The sequence below is a fragment of the Serinus canaria genome, chromosome 9, assembly GCF_022539315.1.
Source record: "Serinus canaria isolate serCan28SL12 chromosome 9, serCan2020, whole genome shotgun sequence".
Lineage (NCBI taxonomy): Eukaryota > Metazoa > Chordata > Aves > Passeriformes > Fringillidae > Serinus > Serinus canaria.
Genome location: NC_066323.1, coordinates 21,503,786 through 21,523,545, shown reverse-complemented (window position 1 = coordinate 21,523,545; position 19,760 = coordinate 21,503,786). Strand labels below are relative to the sequence as shown.

The following is a 19,760-nucleotide window of genomic DNA, read 5'->3' as shown; positions in this document are numbered from 1 at the left end:
GGCCCCAGCCCAGCAGATCCCAGTGGGCAGAGACTTAGCACAGCATGCTCCAGGGATGTGGACTGCCACACACCTACTGCAAAATTTACCAAACACAAGAAGGTTTTTCCCCATGATAATTGTTTTTACTGGGAGACCGAGCTCATGCCTGCACTCAAACTGTGTTCTTTCAGTGGAGCTGTGCTGATAAACACCTTTGGGAAGGAACTCACACTGCAAGGATCCTCTGCTCCAGAATTTAACCCATTCCTGGCACTCACACTGTGTTCTTTCAGTGGAGCTGTGCTGATAAACCCTTTTGGGAAGGAACTCACACTGCAAGGATCCTCTGCTCCAGAATTTAACCCATTTCCCCAGACAGAATAAGCCATACCCACCACCACATATATATTGCTACCCACAACTTTTTGCTGGCCTTGCTATAATTCTTTTATCATTTACTTCTCACAGCACAGCTCTGCCAGTAAAACTCTTCCATGCTACCTAAGCTTGAAGGAGAAAACACCTGTGTACATCTTTTAAAGGGGATGTTTCTCAGTCAAGCCTGAAGCAAAAGGCTCAGTAGGTGCAGAATTCCAACCTCCCGAGGCAAAGCCCGGTGCTGTGTGCTCTGGTGCAGCATCCCCGCAGGCAGAGGGCAATGGCTGTGACACTCAGAGTGCAAACACCTGCCCGGGGCAGGGCTGTCAGAGCCTCGGGAGGAAGGCTGGGCCAGCAGAGGGCTGCCGTGGGAGGATGCCATGGGAGGATGCTCTGGGAGGATGCTTTGGGAGGATGCTTTGGGAGGATGCTCTGGGAGGATGCTTTAGGAGGATGCCGTGGGAGGATGCTCTGGGAGGATGCTCTGGGAGGATGCTCTGGAGGATGCTTTGGGAGGATGCCTGGGAGGATGCTTTGGGAGGATGCTCTGGGAGGATGCTCTGGGAGGATGCTCTGGGAGGATGCTTTGGGAGGATGCCTCTGGGAGGATGCTCTGGGAGGATGCTCTGGGAGGATGCTTTGAGAGGATGCTCTGGGAGGATGCTTTGGGAGGATGCTCTGGGAGGATGCTTTAGGAGGATGCCGTGGGAGGATGCCGTGGGAGGATGCCGTGGGAGGATGCTCTGGGAGGATGCTCTGGGAGGATGCTCCGTGCCGGCTCATCCCGCACAGGTGCGGGTGGTACCCGGCCGGTGACTTCACGGGACTCCAGGGTGGCATCGCTGCCTCCAGTGGAGAGGGAAACAGCCCCAATTACCCATTCCCGGCAATTAAACGGGATTTACAGTGTAAGACGCGGGAAATCCCGGCAGAAGGGAGGAGATGCTGGCGGGAGCAGCTGTCCCTCCCTGCCGGAGCCGGACCGTGGCAGGCAGGTGCCATCTAGTGGTAACGGGACACCCTTGTCCCCTGTGCTGGGCATTCCCAGGGGCATTCCCAGGCTGCAGCAGGAGCTGCACAGCCCCACTGAGCACTTTCTGTGGGCAGGAGGCTTTTCCAAGTAGAAAGCAGCACTTTGGGAGATGCTTTTAAGCACATAATTAGGGCTACCTGCAGAGGAATTTGGCAGCCTTGCTGCCAGCTGGAACACCTCTGGAGTCCTTCAGGTGGGAGGTGAGGGAATAATGTTGGCCTGTATTTAAATTTTAAAAAGTCTTTCAAGGATCTGTGAATGAAAAATCAGATTTTTGAGATCACATTCAACACATTGCTGCTTTTCTGGTATTCACAAATGCTCCTGCTAACCACAGGGCAGAGAATCCCATTAGGCACACTTAGAAGAATCCAAGGTTTGTCAGGGCAAACTATCCCTTCTTCACAGTGCAGGGGTGCTGTTTGTTAAATACCCACCTGATATTTCATAATTTGTGCTTCTTGTGGGTGCAGCTGAGGGGAAACAAGAGGGTTCCTGTGCTTGGAAATAGCTTTGCTGCTCCTTGCAGCTCTCTGGGCAGAGGCAGGGACAGTCAGTGTCAGAGACAGGATGCTGGCTGGCCAGGACACATCAGTGATGGATTTGGAGCAGCCCTTTCCAGCACTGCTCAGTTAATGAATTTTGCAGGCTTTGTTAGCTTCCTCAGCACGGTGATTCACTTAGGAGAGGAATTGTGTCTGTGAGCTGGAGCATCACTGACAGCTCCTGTTGGGTCTGTCTGTGTGCCTGCTCCAAAGGAGCAGTGGCTGCTGAGGCTGGCAGGGAGCACTCGAGCTGTTTGGGGTAAAACACCCACACTTTGTGCTGTGCTTGTTGCAGATTCTCCTTTTCTCTAAAGGAGGAATTAACCAAAGTGTTCATTGCAGGCCAGCTAACGCTGCATTGTTGCCAGGCTCAGGCAAAATGAGTTCAAACCCAGAATCAAGCCACTGCTTTCAGATCAATAATTTGTGCCAAATGAATGATGATGGCCCTGCTGCCCTCTCTCTCTTGGTGGGGCTGAGCCCTCCTGCCCAGCCTGGCTCTGGGGGTGATTTAAGAGCAAAATCCCAGCAATTGTTGTCCTTGGAGGCATTGCCACCTGCAGAATTTGGGCTTCTTGATGCTGGCAAGGCCTGAGATTGCACTGCACACCCTTTGATGGGTTTGTTGCTTAGAGCTTTCAGTAATGTCTTGATTTCCCAGGAAATGATGTGTTTCAGACAGAAGCCAGGCAGCTTGTTACTCCTGCCAGCTGGCAGGGGGGTGGGTGTGTGCATATAGATATTTGCTGGTTAATAATTGAAAGTGCATGTATCGAGGTTGGCAGCATGTCTTTCAGCTTTAAAGTCAGGGTATTGTTAGAGGGAAATGGAATGTTTTCTTGTGCCCAAGACAAATTTTTCTTCCCAGCTAATCTTGGTGCCTGCAGCTGCTGTGTCAGTATCTCCTGAAAGGCAGGGAATGAACTTCTGAACATCTGTAACAGCTACATTAAGTGGTGTGGTTTATTGTAGAATTATGGATGATGATGGCTGGGTTACTAAACTGTAAATCAGTCAAATCACTCGGATGATATTCTAGATCATGAGAAAGAGACTCCTGCAGCAAGAGACAGTGATTTATTGCACCAACTGGTAACACATTCAGCCCCAGTCATTTTTATTTATCATTACTTGGAAAAGATTTCAACCCTTCATTAAAGCACATTTAAAATAATCTGTAATGATGATAAAGTTTTGCTGTAATGAAAATTGACACTCCTGAACTGTGATTTCTGGTGATAAGAAAGTGAAGAATAAGGAACTTTAGATACACAAACTTCACACTAAATTAGTTGAACAATAGTCTTTGTTTAATTGTCTTTTAGCAGCAAATGAAGTCTTTTCCCTTTTCATCCTCAAATCTGTTCCTTTGAAAGCATCTCACACTATCTGTGGTTTTGAGCCATGGAACCCAGGATTTTGGATGCTTAGCAAGTCATCCATTTCCGAGGCATTAGCAACACAGACAGGATTTATTTCAATCTCTGCATATGATTCTTTGATCTGGGGCTTACTTAAGTGCATTCCAGTGCAATTAATTAGGAAAACAGTGTAAGACAGTGGCAACTCCAAGTGATCTTAAATGTAAAAGTGACTGATTAGTAGCTCTGCTTTCTTGAGGATTATCTTTTGCTGCTGAACAACATCTGCTGTTCCTGAGCAAGGGAGAGTCAGTTAATTGAGGAGAGGGAGCTTTGGTGCTCTTTGTGTGACTATTCACAAGAAAATCCATGTGGAACCTCCCCCAGCAGTGCTGTGAAGAAGGAGCTGGGTGAATGGGATCAGGAGCAGCCCCAGGTGATGCTGTGAGCTGTGTGGCAGGATGCAGCTCACGCTGGCTGCTTTGCAGGGCAGCACTTGTTCCCTTTTCCTGGCAGCCCTGTGTGGCTTGCAGGGCTCCTTGGAATGCAGTCCTTGCACTGGGCCTGCTTCCAGGGGTGGGTTCTGCTGCTCTTTGGGTTTCCTTCCCTGGAATGTCTCGGTTCTGGATGTTCACTGGCTGGCTGAAAGTCACAGTGTTTGCTTCTATGTTCAGGCTGTGTCAGCCCAGTTTAAAAATGCTCTGCATCTCCATTCCAGAGTGTTCCTACTCAGGTCAATAAGAGTGGCTGTCCATCAGTTTTTGATTGGAGCAGGATTGATCAGTGAGCAGCTCAGGGGTGCAGTGTTGCTGCTGCCTGACACAGATACTGCCTCCCTTTGCCAAGGAATCCATTGTCCTGCACAAGCAATCAATAGCTGCTCCTCTGACTACTCTTGCTCCCTTCATCTTCCTCTGCAGTTTCTTTATCATTTCATCTTCCTCAAGGAGCCATATTTCCTGTCTGTCATGCTGGTGCATTTTCCTTGAATCTCTTTTGAATCTCACAGCCAGTGGAGCTCTGTGATTCACAGAAGAGAAGCTGACTTGCAGTTCAAAAGAAAATGCAAATTCTAGCCTATCTGCTTTATTTACAGCTGCTCCAAATAAATATCTTTCCATGGTGCATAGCTACTTCAGCTTTGTCTTTGCTGTAGATCATCTTGCTTCTGGTTTTCTTTTTTCTCTTTGGCAATATCCTGGTCATTCTTTCTTCTGCATCCTGAAGTGTGCAGGCATCAGATGCAGAAATAATGCTTTATTAGCTAAAGTGTTCACTTTTTTTTATTGATTGCATCCATCTTGACACCTGGGGAGGCTAAATCCCTGGCATTCTCTCTCTTCCCAGGACAAAGCATGAAGCTCCAGAGATTTCTGTGCAGAACCAGTGCAGCTCAGCCCCAGTGACACAGACTTGGCAGGTGCACTGGCACTGTGTTAGGGGACAGCACTTATTCCCTGGAGCTGGAATGAGGCCCCAAGTGCTTTCCACTTACCTCGTGGTGGGGTGAAAACTGCTGTCCTGTGCTGCATGTGCAGTGGGCATTGATCTCTGGCACAGAGATGAAAAGTTCAGTGTCTCATTGCAAATGCATCATTACTCTTCAGGGATTGATTTGTTGCTTGCTTGGTTCTAATGTGGCCACACAGAGGAAGATATTTTAAAAAAAAGGGGCTGTAGAACCCTTCTAGCAAACATTTTATGGTTAATATGAGTGCTATGTATCACTGACTTCTCTGTGTTTTGTAATGCCAAAATCAATGTAACTGAAAGCCTCTGTGACAGAACCACTAAGTGAAGGCAGAGAAAATCTTTGTTTCATGTTTTTCCCTCCTGAAACTTCCTGCCTTGCTGACAGCAGGGGCAATAATAGAAGCAGAGGAATGCAAAGAATTAAGCACAGGTTGCAGTCCACCTTTCTGCCATCTGTTCCCTGGCAGCACTGCTGTAATCCCTCTGGCACTGAAACTTCCCTGTGCCATCTGTCACCATTCCAACCTGCTCTCCATTGGGGGGGTTCCTGGGGTCACTCAGGAATCACAGCAACCAAACTCAGAAAGCTGCTAAAGCAAAGGAATTTGATTTGTAGCTTGCTGTCATTTTTGGTGCCTTGCTGCAGTAGAAGACAGCAGTCACCACCTCCTAAACTGCTCCTCACATGAGGAAAGTTATGGCAAAAGAAAGCTCTTGTTTATAAACGGTGCAAGTAACATAAGCTTTTAATGGGTCCTAGAGGAGTCCAAGGCTCCAGAGAGCTCTGGAATGCCTTTCTCTCCACCCCCATTTGCTCCCCTCACCCTGACCCCCACAGTTTTTTTCCAAGCCTTTGTCCAATTTTCATCATATCTGTCATTTTGAAAAATGAGCTGGCGGTTTGCTCCTAAGGTTCATAGCATGCCATGTATCTTTTTTTAGATTAACTTGTTTGCAGAGAGACAGTTCAACAGGAAATTCTTGTGCTTATACAGCAGTGCAATTTTTATGAAAAGCAGAGATGTTGTTAAAACTCATTATCTGTGTCTATTCTGCTAATTGGATATAAAAAAGTCGTGAGACACGAGGGTGACAGGAGCACACTTGCTTCCTGGGAAAAGCCTGTTAGTACATTGCTAACAAATCTGACCTGGGGCTGAGTGTAACAGTGTGGTGTGAACACAGTGAGCACTGAGAGCTGAGGAAAAAGTGCACTTTGTTTCACTCATGGAGATAAATGGAGGTGGTCATCCTGAAAGTGTTCATTTCTGGGGGTTTCAGAGAAATGAATGCCCAGCCACAGCTACCTTGATGCTCCTTTTGATCCCAGACATAAACTGCTCCCTTGTGTTACCACACATATCAGCCAGGATGGAACAGCCTGTGTCTTTCTGCCACTCCCAGCATGGGTGTCAAGGCTCCCAACTTTGTGACAAACCAGATCTCAAACAAACCCTGTGCCCTTGGGGCTGACTTACATCCTTTGTGCCTCCACTCCAGCTCTGCTGCCTTTGCCAGTGTATTCCAGGAGGAACACCTGAGTTACAGGAGCACAGCACTGTTCTAACTCTTGCTTTGCAGACCTGCCTTTCACTGTAGGTCAGCTTTGAACAGAGACACCTCACCCTGTGTGCAGCACAGGGCATCACTGCTCCTGCAGATCCCAAAATTCTGCTCTGTGGTGCTGCATGTGGCTGGATCAAGCACACAGACTGACCTTCTCCTGGGTCTCAAGTCTCCAGCTCTCTTCCCCACCAGTCTGGAGAAGCCTTGCAGTTGTTTTTGGCTGTCTCTGGTGTTTTCAAGCCAGCCCATGCATGGCTTGGGACAGCAAAAGGGAGATTTTGTTTAAGATTGTATGGAGGGATGGAGGGGTGGGTGTTTCTCCTGGGAAATGCCTGAGCTGCTGCTTGCTCTTCTGTCTCCTTTCTTGCTGTCAGACTCTGTTCTGCTGGCACACAGCCATGGTGTTGGGTGCACACAGGAGCTCTGCAGGGGGATCATCACAGGCTGCATCACCAGGACTGCAACCATCCCAAATTGCCCATATTTTATAAAATGCATGGGTGCAAAGAGAGTGGTGTGGCTCTTCTCATCTGCCTCAGCCTCCTGGAGCAGCCTGAGCATTGCTTTGGGCTGGCTCTGAGTTGGCCCATGGTGAAACCAGCCCCCAGGATGATTTCAGCCCCCAGGATGATCCTCCCTGAGCGAGGATCTGGAGGGTGAGCAGAGCATTGATTGTTGTTACATTTCCAAATGTCCTGTCTTTTAATACAGCCAAGTCCCAAGAGCAGAGACCATCAGGCAAAACAAACACAATTATGCAAAACAAACCTGGTTCCCAAAGCAAGCCCTGACAGCCCCTCCTTTCCTGGCAAAGGAAATCACTGCTGGAGGTGTTTACCCAAACTGAGAGCTGGAGGATTGGGTTTGCTGTTCAGCCTCTTGGCTTTTGGGGTTTTGTGTTGCAATCTTTATTTAAACATAGAGGACAGAAAAGACAGTTTGGTTTGTTTGTTTGTTTGGGGTTTTTCTTTCTGTTCCTATGACTTTTAAAGGAATGAAGAGTTTATTGTGTGTGAAATGCAGGAAGAGCCTAAATGAACAACAGATGAGAGGAAATAGACTGAGAAAAATTAGGGCTATTTGCAACCAAAGGAAGTAATCATTGTACATATATTAAATTCCAATCTCTAACTGAGAATGTGCTTGTTATGCAAGAGGAAAAACAGGGTAGAGGAAAACAGGGAAATAGGTGGAGTCTTTGCAAGGCTGGGCTGTAAAAGTGCTGACTATGGGTTGGGTAAATAAGGCAGGAGGCAGCTTTTACTGGAGTAAGAGGTGGCTGGAGAGTCACCCAGAGTTTCCCACTGTAGCAGAAGGTTATTTTCTGTGCACAAGGGGGAAACTGTTCCTCATACACCTGCTCTTTGGAGGTACCATTTAGTGTGACTTTATAATGGCAATATCAACTCTTTATGGACTTTCACCTGCCACATTCTCAGCTCATCCATCATCAGAGACACCTGGCTCACTTATGACTCACCTGTTCCTTAAGGATGCTCTGCTCATTTCCAGGGGAGATAACCCTTACCTGGCAATGCCCTTGGCTGCTCCAGCCAAGGCAGGGTTTAGGTGATGGCAGGGAGGGTGCTGAGTGCTCTGCTTCTTCTTCTTCCCTTGGTCCCTGCAGACCAACAGCAGGGCAGCTGCACCAGTGCATTTCACTGCTGGGAGGCAAAATCAGTGGTGGTTTCAGTGAAAAAACTGCTTACAGTGAGAGCCAGTGGAAATGGAATAAGGACTCTCACCAGGGATTTGTGGGGTGTGCAATACTGACAGGGATGCCTTAAATCAGCCCCAAATTTGACATTACTGCATCTTTAAACAAAACACAGTGTCCCTCATTACTGCAGGATGCCAGACCCCCTGCTCAGTTAATTCAGCAAAGATACAGAATGATGTTTTAATTTTTTTTTTTCTTTTAGCTGTAGAAAAATTGTAGCCTGGGGGAATGTTGCTTTGACAGATTGGGGTTATATGGCTGAAGCTGACCCATGCAGCTTCCTTCCCCTTCCCCCTCCTGGCAGGCAGATGAAGCATTTGTGATTGCAAGTGGCTATAGCTGTATTTTGTTCTTTATCTGATGGAAGGCCACCACAGTAATCAAAAAGGACTTGTTACATACTTTGCTTTTCCTGGGAGGAATGCTTGAAAGCTCAGTAAAGAACCTGTAAAAATTGAAAATTAAAAAAAAAAAATAAGAGAGAGAAATGGCCAAGTGGGAAGGAAGCATTTAAGCACAGGAAAGAATAGGGAATTGCACAGTCAAATAAGCAGTTCTTGGCAGAATTTAGAGACCAGCAGCAGTAAGAAGGATGCATTGGCATGAAAAAAAGAGTGGAAATTAACTGAGGAGAAATGGTAGCATCATATTTAGAATCTGTCACTTTATCAGAATTATCTTGACTGGTTATTAGCAAAAGAGAAGGAATTGAGTTTTTAGAGGAAGAAAGGTTTCATTTCCCCTTCATTAGCTGAGGAACCTGCTGACAGGAATGAAGACAGAATATTGCTAGATGGCAGTTTCAGCCACACAACAAAGGGTTATTTTTAACCCCAAGCTGCTCAGTGACTGCATTTGCAGCATGGCCCTGCTTAAAAAAACCCCAAAACTCTGCTGGCAAGACTAAGGCTGCTTTGTGCTGCTATGTGAGAATGGGAAGGAGAGGTCTGGGTGGGAATCCTGTAGGGCAGTGGTGCCCCTGACACCCGTGTCATGAAAATATGCCTGCAGTTAACCATTGTCCTCTGACCTCAATCCATGCTGAAACAGGGGCTTTGCATAATCCTGCAAGGAGACAGCTCCTGCTCCAAAAGATGTTATGTTTTGAATTTCCAAAACAGACAAAGGAGACATTGTCAGCCCTTCACACATGGGAGAGAGGCAGGGAGAGAGAGCTTTGTCTGGGGCTAATTTTGGCAGAATGGGCACTTGAAGTGAAGTTTCCTGAATTCATTTGTGTATTATGACCACAAGGTTGGCCTTCCTTTCTAATGCAGGATTTTCTTCTTCCTGAAACTTCAGTTCAGGTGCAGGGTTGTTGATCAAAACCATTCTTTTTGTTGTGTTCTGTTTAATAAATACTCCAGGGATTCTTGCCTTGGGCACTGTGCAACTTGCATGCAGGTCTGAGGTGAGCTCTGCAAATCCCTCAGAGGTGGATTTGCAGCTGGATTTCCATGTTGGGACTGCCAGGAGCAGCAATGCAAGGAAAGGCAGAGGTGTGACTGTGCTTGTCCCTGTGCCCCAGGGGATCCCAGCCCCATGGGTTGGAGAAGGGGAGCTCCAAGAGCGCTAGTGCTGCTCTGCTCAGCTTCGTGTGGGAGGACAAATCTCACTAACTCCAGTGTCCATTTGTCTTGCTCAAGCTTGTAAGTCCAGAAAGGCCAGTGAGATATGACACTGCATGGCCAAACTGGGGCTTTTTTATGAGGCACAGTTGAGTGGAACCATCTGGGCTAGGAGAAAACCACGCTTCTGAAATGAGCCTTCAGGAGCACTGAAGTGAAGTGGCTGTCTGGGACACCATGCTGAATGAAGGGCACTCACAGCTGCACGGGGTTTATGGGTTTATTTTATCTCTGATGACAAAAAAAAGCACTTGTCATGTGGTTCCTCATGAAAAGTGGCATTGCCTGTGCTCTCAGCCATGCTGGAACAGAGTTCCCCCAGCTTGCTCATGGACAATGATTTACAGTTACCTAATTTTTCTCTGAACTTAAAGGCAATCCCAAGTTATACTTCAAGAACAGAAATTTCATTATCCTAAGTTCCTTGAGTGAACACTTGCACTGTCATCCCTCTAATTCCCAAGTGGCTGAGGGCTGAGGGAATCTGCTCCTCAGAAACCAATACCTTTTCTAGAAAGCTAAATACAAAATTGGGAGCATAACTTTCTATGTCAATGGTGCATCTCCACTTAGGCAGTTAAAACTATTGTTTTAAAGTGTCTGTTTAGTTTTGTGTATTACGGTTGTTGGTTGGTTGGTTTGGGTTGTTTTTATTTTGTTAGGGGGATTTTTGTTGTTGGGAATCTTTTGTTTGTTTGGGGTTGGTTTTTTTGGTTTTTGGGTTTTGTTTTTTGGGGGTTTGTTTGTTTGTTTGTTTGTTTTTTGGGGTTTTTTTGTGGTTTTTTTGTTTTATTTTATTTTATTTATGCCCCACTGGGGCAGCTTCCTTAAGTTACTTCCAGGAGCCTGGTTCCAGTTTCCAAAGATAAATCTGATTTCTGTGTTAGGAGGCAAGCTCTTTCCTTCAAGCACTTTTCTATGTGACAGACCTAGAAAGGGGCAAATTGAATTCAAAGTAGAATTTCTGAAATTGTAACCTATTTCCTGTGCTTTTCATTCATTGAGATGAATCTTTGAGAAAGGTCCCTCATGGTAAAATATTTACCAGGGTACTACATTGACTAAGGCTATAGCTCTTATAGTACAGGTGTGAAGAAAGAATTTCCTGCTCCTTAAACTTTCTCCAGTCCAGGTGCTGTTCAGTGTCTCTGTTTCAGTGGACTCCAGAAGCTTTGCATGATATTTATTCATCTGATTTACTCACAGTCTCCTAAAGTTTAAGCAGAGACACAGAGAGAAGATAAGCTGGACTCAGCCTTGCAGGAATCAGATTCATGCCAACTCTGCCACTTCTATTTGACTTCATGCACATCATTTAATGTTTGTGGTTCCCCTGTCTGCCAAATGCAGATACCAGTTCCTCTTTTTTTTCCCTATCCACACTTGTACAGGTGGCATGTTGGGACAGGAATCAGCTCCTCCTTTGTCTGTGGTTACCTCACACACAAATGAGTCCCTGATCTTGGGGATCAGGGAGAAGCAACCCTTCCAGTTGCTTCTGTAGCCACAAAATAATAAATGGCTTCGACCTGCTCAGTGAAAAATGCAACCTTTGGATTACATCAGTGAAAATAAAAATCCACTGCAGTTCACAAGTCAAAAACTGCTGATAGTGTTTAGCACCACTGTCTGTCATTGAACATCTGGCATTCATCACTGCTCTCCTTTTCTTCCCACTGCTGTACTTTATCCCATCTATTGGAGGTTTCTTGGCTCAGTCTGTGTGAATTATGGCTGCCTCTCAGGCAGGGCAGTGGAATCACTGCAGGCTGCAAGGTAAAGGAAGGAAAAAGATGAAGGCTTTTTAAAGTCTTTATAAGAAAATACCTGCTCCCCTTTTTCTCCCTGTCCCTGTACACAAACAGTACTGGACAGAATTACTGTGAGATACTCTTGCTATTGAAGAGAGATGGAATGGCTTCCAAAATTAACAAATCTCTGTGCCAGCCCTCGTTATGAGGGCAGAAAGCAGGAGAGGAATTGAAGCTGGGGTGGACACTCACTGCCATTGTTGGAAAGACCAAAACTGACTGCTTTGGCCTTCAGCAGGTTTATAATGAATTAGTAAAGCCAACATTACTTAAGATGAGATTTCCTGGGCAATGGCTCTGAGGTATTATTTTAAAACTAAATTGCTCTTATTGCAGAAATTTAAGTTACTACTAGGAAGAATAATACTGAAGGTGCTAGGAAAACATGGGTCTGTTAAAACTGGATAGAACAGAATACTTTTGTATTTTTTTCCTCAAAAAACTGTCCACTGCCATCTCAGTGGCCATTCCATTTGGTGTTCCTGAACAGTGCTGGCAAGGCAGTGCATTCTGAAGATGCATTTCTGATGGGGACATGGATCCTCCACCACCCTTGTGTGAAACACTTCCAGCTGCATGTGTGTGTGTTCCTGCCAAAGCCAGGTGCTTCCCTGTGTGCTCAGTGTCACAGCCCCGTGCCCTGCAAGCACGTGCCAGCTTTAGGAGCTAGAGAAGGCATTTCCTCCTCCTGGAAACACAAAGACACCTCAGTCCCACGCTGCTGGCAGTTAGGGAAGAAAAGCCCTTTTCCTTCTCTGTTGCAGACTGCCATCTCTGTCAATCCCAGAACTTGATGGGCTGAAGCCAGAGGGTCTCTGCTAGAGACAGCTGTCATGTTTTCAGTTCTAGGGACAGCTTCTATTGTTGAGGACTTCATTGTACTTGGAACAGCAAGAACGCCCCATGTCATTATGTGGGCTCTTCCTGGTTGTCTTGCTTTTCCCTTCTATTTAGTCTCGTGTCAAAAGTGTGTCTGAAGTTTGTTTGATTTAATATCGGGTTGACTGAAATGGGAATAAATTATTGCTGCTGTTGCTGGTTGTCAGCTCAGCCTTCTCTTTCTGCAGAGCATATTGCATTGCTGATTTCCCATTGTTTTTCATTTATGTTCCTGTGGTTTTATCCTGCTACTCCCTGCAGACTCCCAGATTTCAGCTCGGCAGCCAGATCAGTCAAGCAGTGGGTGTCCTGGTCAGCATCTGCATGGAGTGGAGGTGATGGGCCCAGCTCACAGACAGAGGGGCTGCTGGGCTGTCCTTTGGAGCAGGTCCTGGTGCCACAGCAGGCACCCAGTGCTTGGAGGGAAAGGCCAGGCAGTGCCAGGAGCCACAGTCGCTCTCAGAAGTCAGGGAGCTGGTTCAGTGCTGGTGATTTCTTCTGACTTTGTAGTCTGGCAATGGACATCCTGGAGAAGGTGCTACTACTTGGCAAGGCTAAAATGAGAAACACGGGTTTAATGTTGCACAAAGTGCTTTGCATGAGATACTGCAGGAAAAAAACAACCCACAAGTTCAGTGGGATGGATGATGTGATGTTGACTTACTCTCAGTGGGGTTTTTTTGCTGTCTGCACTAGCAGAGTATTTATTCTGTTTTCTCTTCCCCTTGTAGAAAGTTTTACTACATCACTCTGCTGAGAGACCCCGTGTCCCGTTACCTCAGCGAGTGGCGCCACGTCCAGCGAGGAGCTACCTGGAAAACCTCCTTGCACATGTGTGATGGCAGGACACCCACTCCTGAGGAGCTGCCCTCGTGCTACGAGGGCACAGACTGGTCGGGCTGCACGCTGCAGGAGTTCATGGACTGCCCCTACAACCTGGCCAACAACCGCCAGGTGAGGATGTTGGCCGACTTGAGCCTGGTGGGCTGCTACAACATGTCCTTCATCCCGGAGAACAAGCGAGCGCAGATCCTGCTGGAGAGCGCCAAAAAAAACCTCAAAGACATGGCCTTCTTTGGCCTGACAGAGTTCCAGAGAAAGACTCAGTACCTGTTTGAGAGGACTTTCAACCTGAAGTTCATCCGGCCCTTCATGCAGTACAACAGCACGCGGGCGGGCGGGGTGGAGGTGGACAACGACACCATCCGCAGGATCGAGGAGCTCAACGACCTGGACATGCAGCTCTATGACTATGCAAAGGACCTCTTCCAGCAGCGCTACCAGTACAAGAGACAGCTGGAGAGGATGGAGCAGAGGATCAGGAACAGGGAGGAGAGGCTCCTGCACCGCTCCAACGAAGCGCTTCCCAAGGAAGAGACCGAGGAGCAAGGACGTTTGCCCACTGAGGACTACATGAGCCATATTATAGAGAAGTGGTAGCCTAGGCAGACTTTTATATTAATGATATTCTAGGGTTTCCATATAAGAGATGGTGGAAGTAAAAATGACAAAAAAAAAAAAAAACAAAAACAAAAACAACAAAAAAATATTTTATTTAAAAACAAGTCTGTAAAACAGAAGGTAGATTGCTTCCTTAAGCATAGGGTCTTTTTACTGTTTCTTACAAGACCGATGAGATTCTTAAAAAAATCAATAAATACATAAAAATAAAAAAAGGGTCAACATTCTAATGCAGAGATAAAAAATGCACAAATGCAGTTACCCACGCAGAAGGCCAAATACAGAAGAATGTTTCTTATCCTCATGATTTTAACACAAATGGCAGAAGTAGGATTTTTTTTAAATCTGTTTATCCCCTAATGATCTAAAGATACATAATTAAAAACCAAGGAAACAGGTTTTCTTTGGTGGGGGAGGTGGGATGGGAATTGCACTGTTTGTCAGTAGCTGACAGTGGTGACTGAGCTGAGGATGGGCCATCCTGTCAGGCTGGGATCTGAGAACACAGGCACTCACAGCATTTCAGCTGGCAGCCACTGCCAGAAAGTAGAGCACCATAAAAAAAAAAAAAAAAGAAGAAGAAAACCAGTCAGAGGATAAGAAACATTAAAGCAAATTGACTATGGCCTGGGAAATGTACTTAGCACAGTGGTTCTGATTCATTGCACTGGTATCACATATACATACACAGCTTCATCACATAATAATGGGGAATTCATACCCAAAACTCCCAGATTTGTTTCCCAGACAGATCCCAAAACAAGTTAAAAGTCAGCCATAGACTCAAACCTGCATTCATGTGTTGTCCTGTCAGCTTACACCACTAGCACTCAAGCCACTATCAGTATTGTGTGTTAACAGCACACAAAAACCCTATCCTACATACTACAAAAAAAAAAAGGAAGAAAAATTTAACAACTCCTTCATAAATCCGCACAAAATTCAGACCCTGCAGATGATAAGTCACTAATGGGAACGTGACCAGGGGGTGATTTTGTTTTGTTTGTTGCTATGTGAAATACTGACCCAGAATAAGCATACAGACCTTGCCTAGCTGTATTATTTCAGTTATTTTTACTTGCTTTTATCAAGAGGTAATGGGCATCAGCCTGCTTCCAGTGAAGTCACTAGAAGTGATTTAAGTGGGGACAGGATGGGGCTCTCTTCCAGAGCTGTGAAAATTTCTGACTGTGGGTCTAAATTAATTATGAGACAGTGCACATTGTCTTTTGGCAGGGTGCCTGTTCTGCAGCCCTTACTTTAAAAGAACAAGCTGTGTTCATAAAGCTGGAAAGGGGAATCATGGAGAGTGTTTTTTTAGTCTCAGACCACTCTCAAAGCAGAACTCTTTCAATGCTGTTTTTTAGGGCCTCATGGAAGTTTAATCCTCCAGTGTGGGGACAGTCTATCCAGGTTCTGCTTACTGACTTTGGAGTCATAGAACAACAATGACTTCTCTAATTCCTCTTTCCACTCACCAAATTAAAATATGGCTTATTTTTTTTTGCTGTTGCAAGCACTTCTTTGTTTGGCTGGAAGCATGGAAATGAAGCAGTTTCTGCCTGGTTCATGTCTCACTCTGTTATTATTCAGCCTGCAAGACCTGAACCAGCCATTGTTTGGGGTAAACTCTGAACCAAATGGAATAGGATTTGATGTTCAAAGGCCACGTTAACTGCAATATCAAATCAAATATGGCATTGAAACCACTGGAGGAGAGGCAGAGAGCTGATGCACTCAACTTTAGCATGTCATTTTCACAGCATCCCTTCCCCATCACACAGACCCACTGATGTGCTGCTTGGTTTGGATTTTAATTCTTTCTCTGCCTCTGTGCACTGTGTCCCACAGTTTCAAGTTCAGACTGAATTTGCAAAGGAGGGGTTTCTGGGGGGGATACACCTTGCTTTGGGAGACATTTTTCTCCTGAAGAGCAAAGACAGCTAAAAACTTGGGAAAACACAAAGAGCACTTAGGGCTCAGAGACAATTCTGTTACAGCCAGAGTCAGAGGATGTCTTTCCTGCTGATTTCAGGTGGATTTTGGTCAGGTCTGACCCTGCTGCTGCAGAGTGCACAAGCACACACTCACCTGCCTGCAGGCACAGCAGGACATTGCCAGCCACACATTTGGCTGGTACCAGTAGGTGCTGGTGCTGTCCATGTCTTTAAGGCTGTGCCAGTGCTTCTGCCACAGGATGGCTCCTGTTCCCAGAAATGTGCAGCCTGCCCAAAAGCATTTCCTCCTGGGTGAAAACTGGGGAGAAAAATGAAGCAGTATTTGGTGGTTGGCTTGGGGGAAGAGGAGGTATTACAAGAGAAGGCGTTACAAGAGAAGGCATCACAAGAGAAGGCATTACAAGTCCATTTGCTCCTCTCTGAATCCCAAGACTGGCAGAAGCTATGTCTGCTAGTTGCCATCACTTTTACATTTTGCTGTAACTACAGAGAACATTTGTATTTTAAAAATGCAGCTTTGCAGGCTGTTTACCCCCAAAAGCAGCACATGAGATATAAAAAGCAGCTGTTGCACATGCACAGTTCCCACCTTTCCCCAAAAGCTTTTCAGGCGTGTCCTGGGTGGTGGATCCATAAGGCACAAGGGGTTCCTGCAGTTAATCCTTGTTAGTGTCTCACTGCTGGGGCTGTGTGGGGTTCAGAGCAGGACTGTGATTAGGCTGTGTCTGCCTGAGCTGTTCCTGGGTTCCAGGCTCTGAGGAACCAGCTGGATGTTAATGAATCTGTCTGCAGGGCTGTCTAAATCAGGAGCAGCCTCTGACCTTAGAAGCATGTCAGTAGAAGACCTTGCTCCAACATTTTTAATTTTTTTTTGTAATGTATTGCAGGAACAAGCAAAAGAAATGAAATTATATTGAAAATTCTCTTTGGTTAACAGTTTCATTTCAACCACAAAAGGAGGGCTGACCTCAGTACTGAGGCAGAAGTTTCTAGATTTAAATCCTGCACCCATGCCAATGCCTCAGGTTTTCCACCTCTACACTGGGACTAACAAATTTAGGGACTCTAAAAGAGTGCTCCAAGGTATGAAAAGTAGAGGGCACTTTGAAACAGATTCTGAGCCATGGGAATGAAAAGAATCATCCAAAAGCCATCCCTCACCCTGGCTGCTGTGCTGCTCTGCTTCTGGCTGTTAATTGATTTTAAGTGCTGTGTACCAGAACATGGCTGCAGGACATACCTGGCACTGTCTTCTTCCTTTAGTGGGTGCAAGGGAACTTCTTTAACATAATGTGAATGTAGTTTTTTGTGATTTATATGTACCACACTTTGAAGTGGTACTGTTTCTTTTCTTTGTAGGACTGATGTTTTGATGCTACAATAACATGAAAAGTGTGTGTGTGTAGTTTTAAAATGAATGGAGAGCAACAGCTTTAAGGCACTCTGGCAGAAGTAGTGGCCAGATAGTAGAGTCTTGTTCAATGTCTGCCCCTTTCTTCCAAAATGTTTTTCCTCTGACTTCCAGACACACCAAAAGCTTCTTCAGGGCGTGAAGGGTTTCTTCAGGGGGTTTGTCAGTGCATCATGATCCAGGTCAGCTCAGGAGAGTGCTGGGAGCAGTGCAGGCAGGTGCAGGATTGCACTTGTCCCTTAGGGACTTTGTGACTTCTTGGGGCTAAGAAATCAATTTGCTTTTAGTCCCCTAAACAGTGTAAACATCACTGCTTGGTGGGTGTTCTTGCTGAAGAGAACATTTGCTTGCTGGTTTGTCTCATCCTAGTTAGCTCTGCTGAAGGAGTTTGCCTCATTCAAGCTTTTCCAGACAGTCAGGTGCCACCTTGTACCCTGTCCAGGTCACAAAATGCAGGATTGACTGGTCAGGTTGCCAGCCCAGGCTGTCACAGGGGTCAAAGTCAAAAAATAAATTAAAAAAAAAAAAGTCAGAAAAGGGTCAGTGTGAATTTCTGGCTTGTCTGAATTTCTCCCTTTATGCCCAACGTTTTGGAATAAATGAGGAGCACTTCAGTTGATGTTTTTGCAGCCCTCAGTCCCTTACTTGCTCACAGAAGTGGGATGACAATGAAAGCAGCATAAGAAAGATCCCAGTAAGGTATGGAATCCTCTGCAGGAGTTCATCCCCAGCCTGTGACTTCTGCAGTCCTCACAAAAAAGGGGTGGCACTGCAGGAATCCATCCCCAACCTGTGCTGAGTGCTCAGAGCTGTATCCTGGCATGCAGCAGACACTGTCTGCTGAACTCAAACCCCAGGGCTGGCTGTGTTCTCTTTTCATTCCTCTTTTCACTTCCACTAATGGTAGCAGCTCATGTTCCAGAGGCAGAGGGAGCCTGGCATTCACTGCCTGGTCTGGAGAGTTCCAAGCCTTTGCAGCACAGGTCAGTGAGCAGCAGCTCAGGGGAGCAGGGCATACAACCCCAGCTATCCATGGCTGCTTGTTCTACCCCATCCACAGGAATTCTGCCAAGCTGAATGCAGCCCTGATGAGCTCACGGGTGTTAAAGCCTGTGTTGTCCCAGCTCTGTAATTCTTAGCCATGCAAGCTGAAAAAAAACTTCATTTGCAAATGAGTCTGTCTCCTCAGAGCCCTACAATTCCCCCTCCCTGTTCACTTCCCCCACGTGTCAGTTCTGGAGATTGGATTGAGAGAGTTGTACTATAATGAATAATTTTATATTCAAAAGGTTTACTGAGCATGATTTGTTTTGTACATATTGGAATATGATTTAACTTATTTTTATTGCCCCTTTTAATCTTTTTTTTTCCCCATAAGGAGAAGACAAAAATCCCCATCCTCTCTCAATGTGAAGTTCCTGTGTGTTTATGTGCAGTCTGCCAGTCAAACACACTAGAGGCAGAGGATTTCTCACCATCCCTACAGCTATCTGATTTTGGTTTGCATTGTCATTTCCATTCATCTGGGACCTTGCTTAGATTGTCTCTTCTTTCCTCTCTGCTGCACAGTCTGCACAGAGCAGGGAAAGGTCAATGCAGGCAGCATTTTCTTCTTCTTCCTCTCCCCTTTCTTGTGTGCTTTACTTACCAAGGAACTCAGTTCCTCTTGGAGCTGTGTGACTGAGGGTAGAAAAATACAACTGTCCCCCACCTGCCTTCCATCCTCCATGTTGTAGATCAAACAGATTCAGCTTCTCTGAAAGTGACTGTGGCTGGACTCATTCCTTTGGGCTGAATGTGTATGGTTTGCACTTTCCCCCCCACTTCAGGAACTTAAAACCAACAAAAAAAAAAAATAAAAGGCAACTGTTTTAACTTGAGCCGAGTAACACTTAAAGCTTTATATATTTATTTATAGCATCTTACAAAAAGTGTTAAAAGGTTTTTTCTTCCACAAGAAAAATAAAGTTTTAAAAAATCATCTAATTGTTTTTGTCTAGATCAAGGATGAATGTTAGCAGATGAAATAAACCCTAAAATTGAGCATCTGTGGTGTGTGTTGTCCTTACACTGGCCTTTGCTGCTGTTTCAGTGTAATATATCTTGCCTGTGTATTACAAAGAGATAAAGCTGCCAGTGCAGTTGATGGAGAATATTTGTTTTCTGCTACAAAAACAGACTCCTGAACAAGAAACATTCAAGCAGAAACTGCAGTCTGTTGGTTCCTATTGCTACATTTGAGCCAACATTGCAAAAAACCCTTAAACCTCATGATACCTGTCATCTCTTAAAACTTACCCTTGATATTGTAGAGGAGGATTTTTCAGAGGCTCTGCAATGAACACGTTTGCAGGCAGTAAATAGAGGTTGCTACACCAAATACTGTGGAATAATTAACAGAATGTTTTGTTTGTTTGTTTCATGCTCAGAAGTCCTTTGTTGTGTGAAAACATTTCTGCAGCTACTGGGCTGAGCCATGTCCTGTTTTGCACAGTGGAAGTGAGTTGGGGGTAAGAGGGTGGTGATAAAAGTGTTTCACAGCATCCCAAGTGAG

The 19,760-nt window shown here is 45.6% G+C and overlaps 1 protein-coding gene across 1 annotated transcript in view; it reads left to right on the top strand.

Annotated features, from left to right (window-relative positions):
- The window catches only part of HS6ST1 (heparan sulfate 6-O-sulfotransferase 1), a 187,355-nt gene extending 168,106 nt beyond the window's left edge, over window positions 1-19,249 (top strand). The window contains exon 2 of the mRNA XM_050978076.1: window positions 13,108-19,249. Within this exon, the coding sequence (XP_050834033.1) occupies window positions 13,108-13,816 (709 nt within the window). The 3' untranslated portion in view covers window positions 13,817-19,249. The remainder of the gene's footprint in view (window positions 1-13,107) is intronic.
- Window positions 19,250-19,760: the final 511 nt, after the last annotated feature.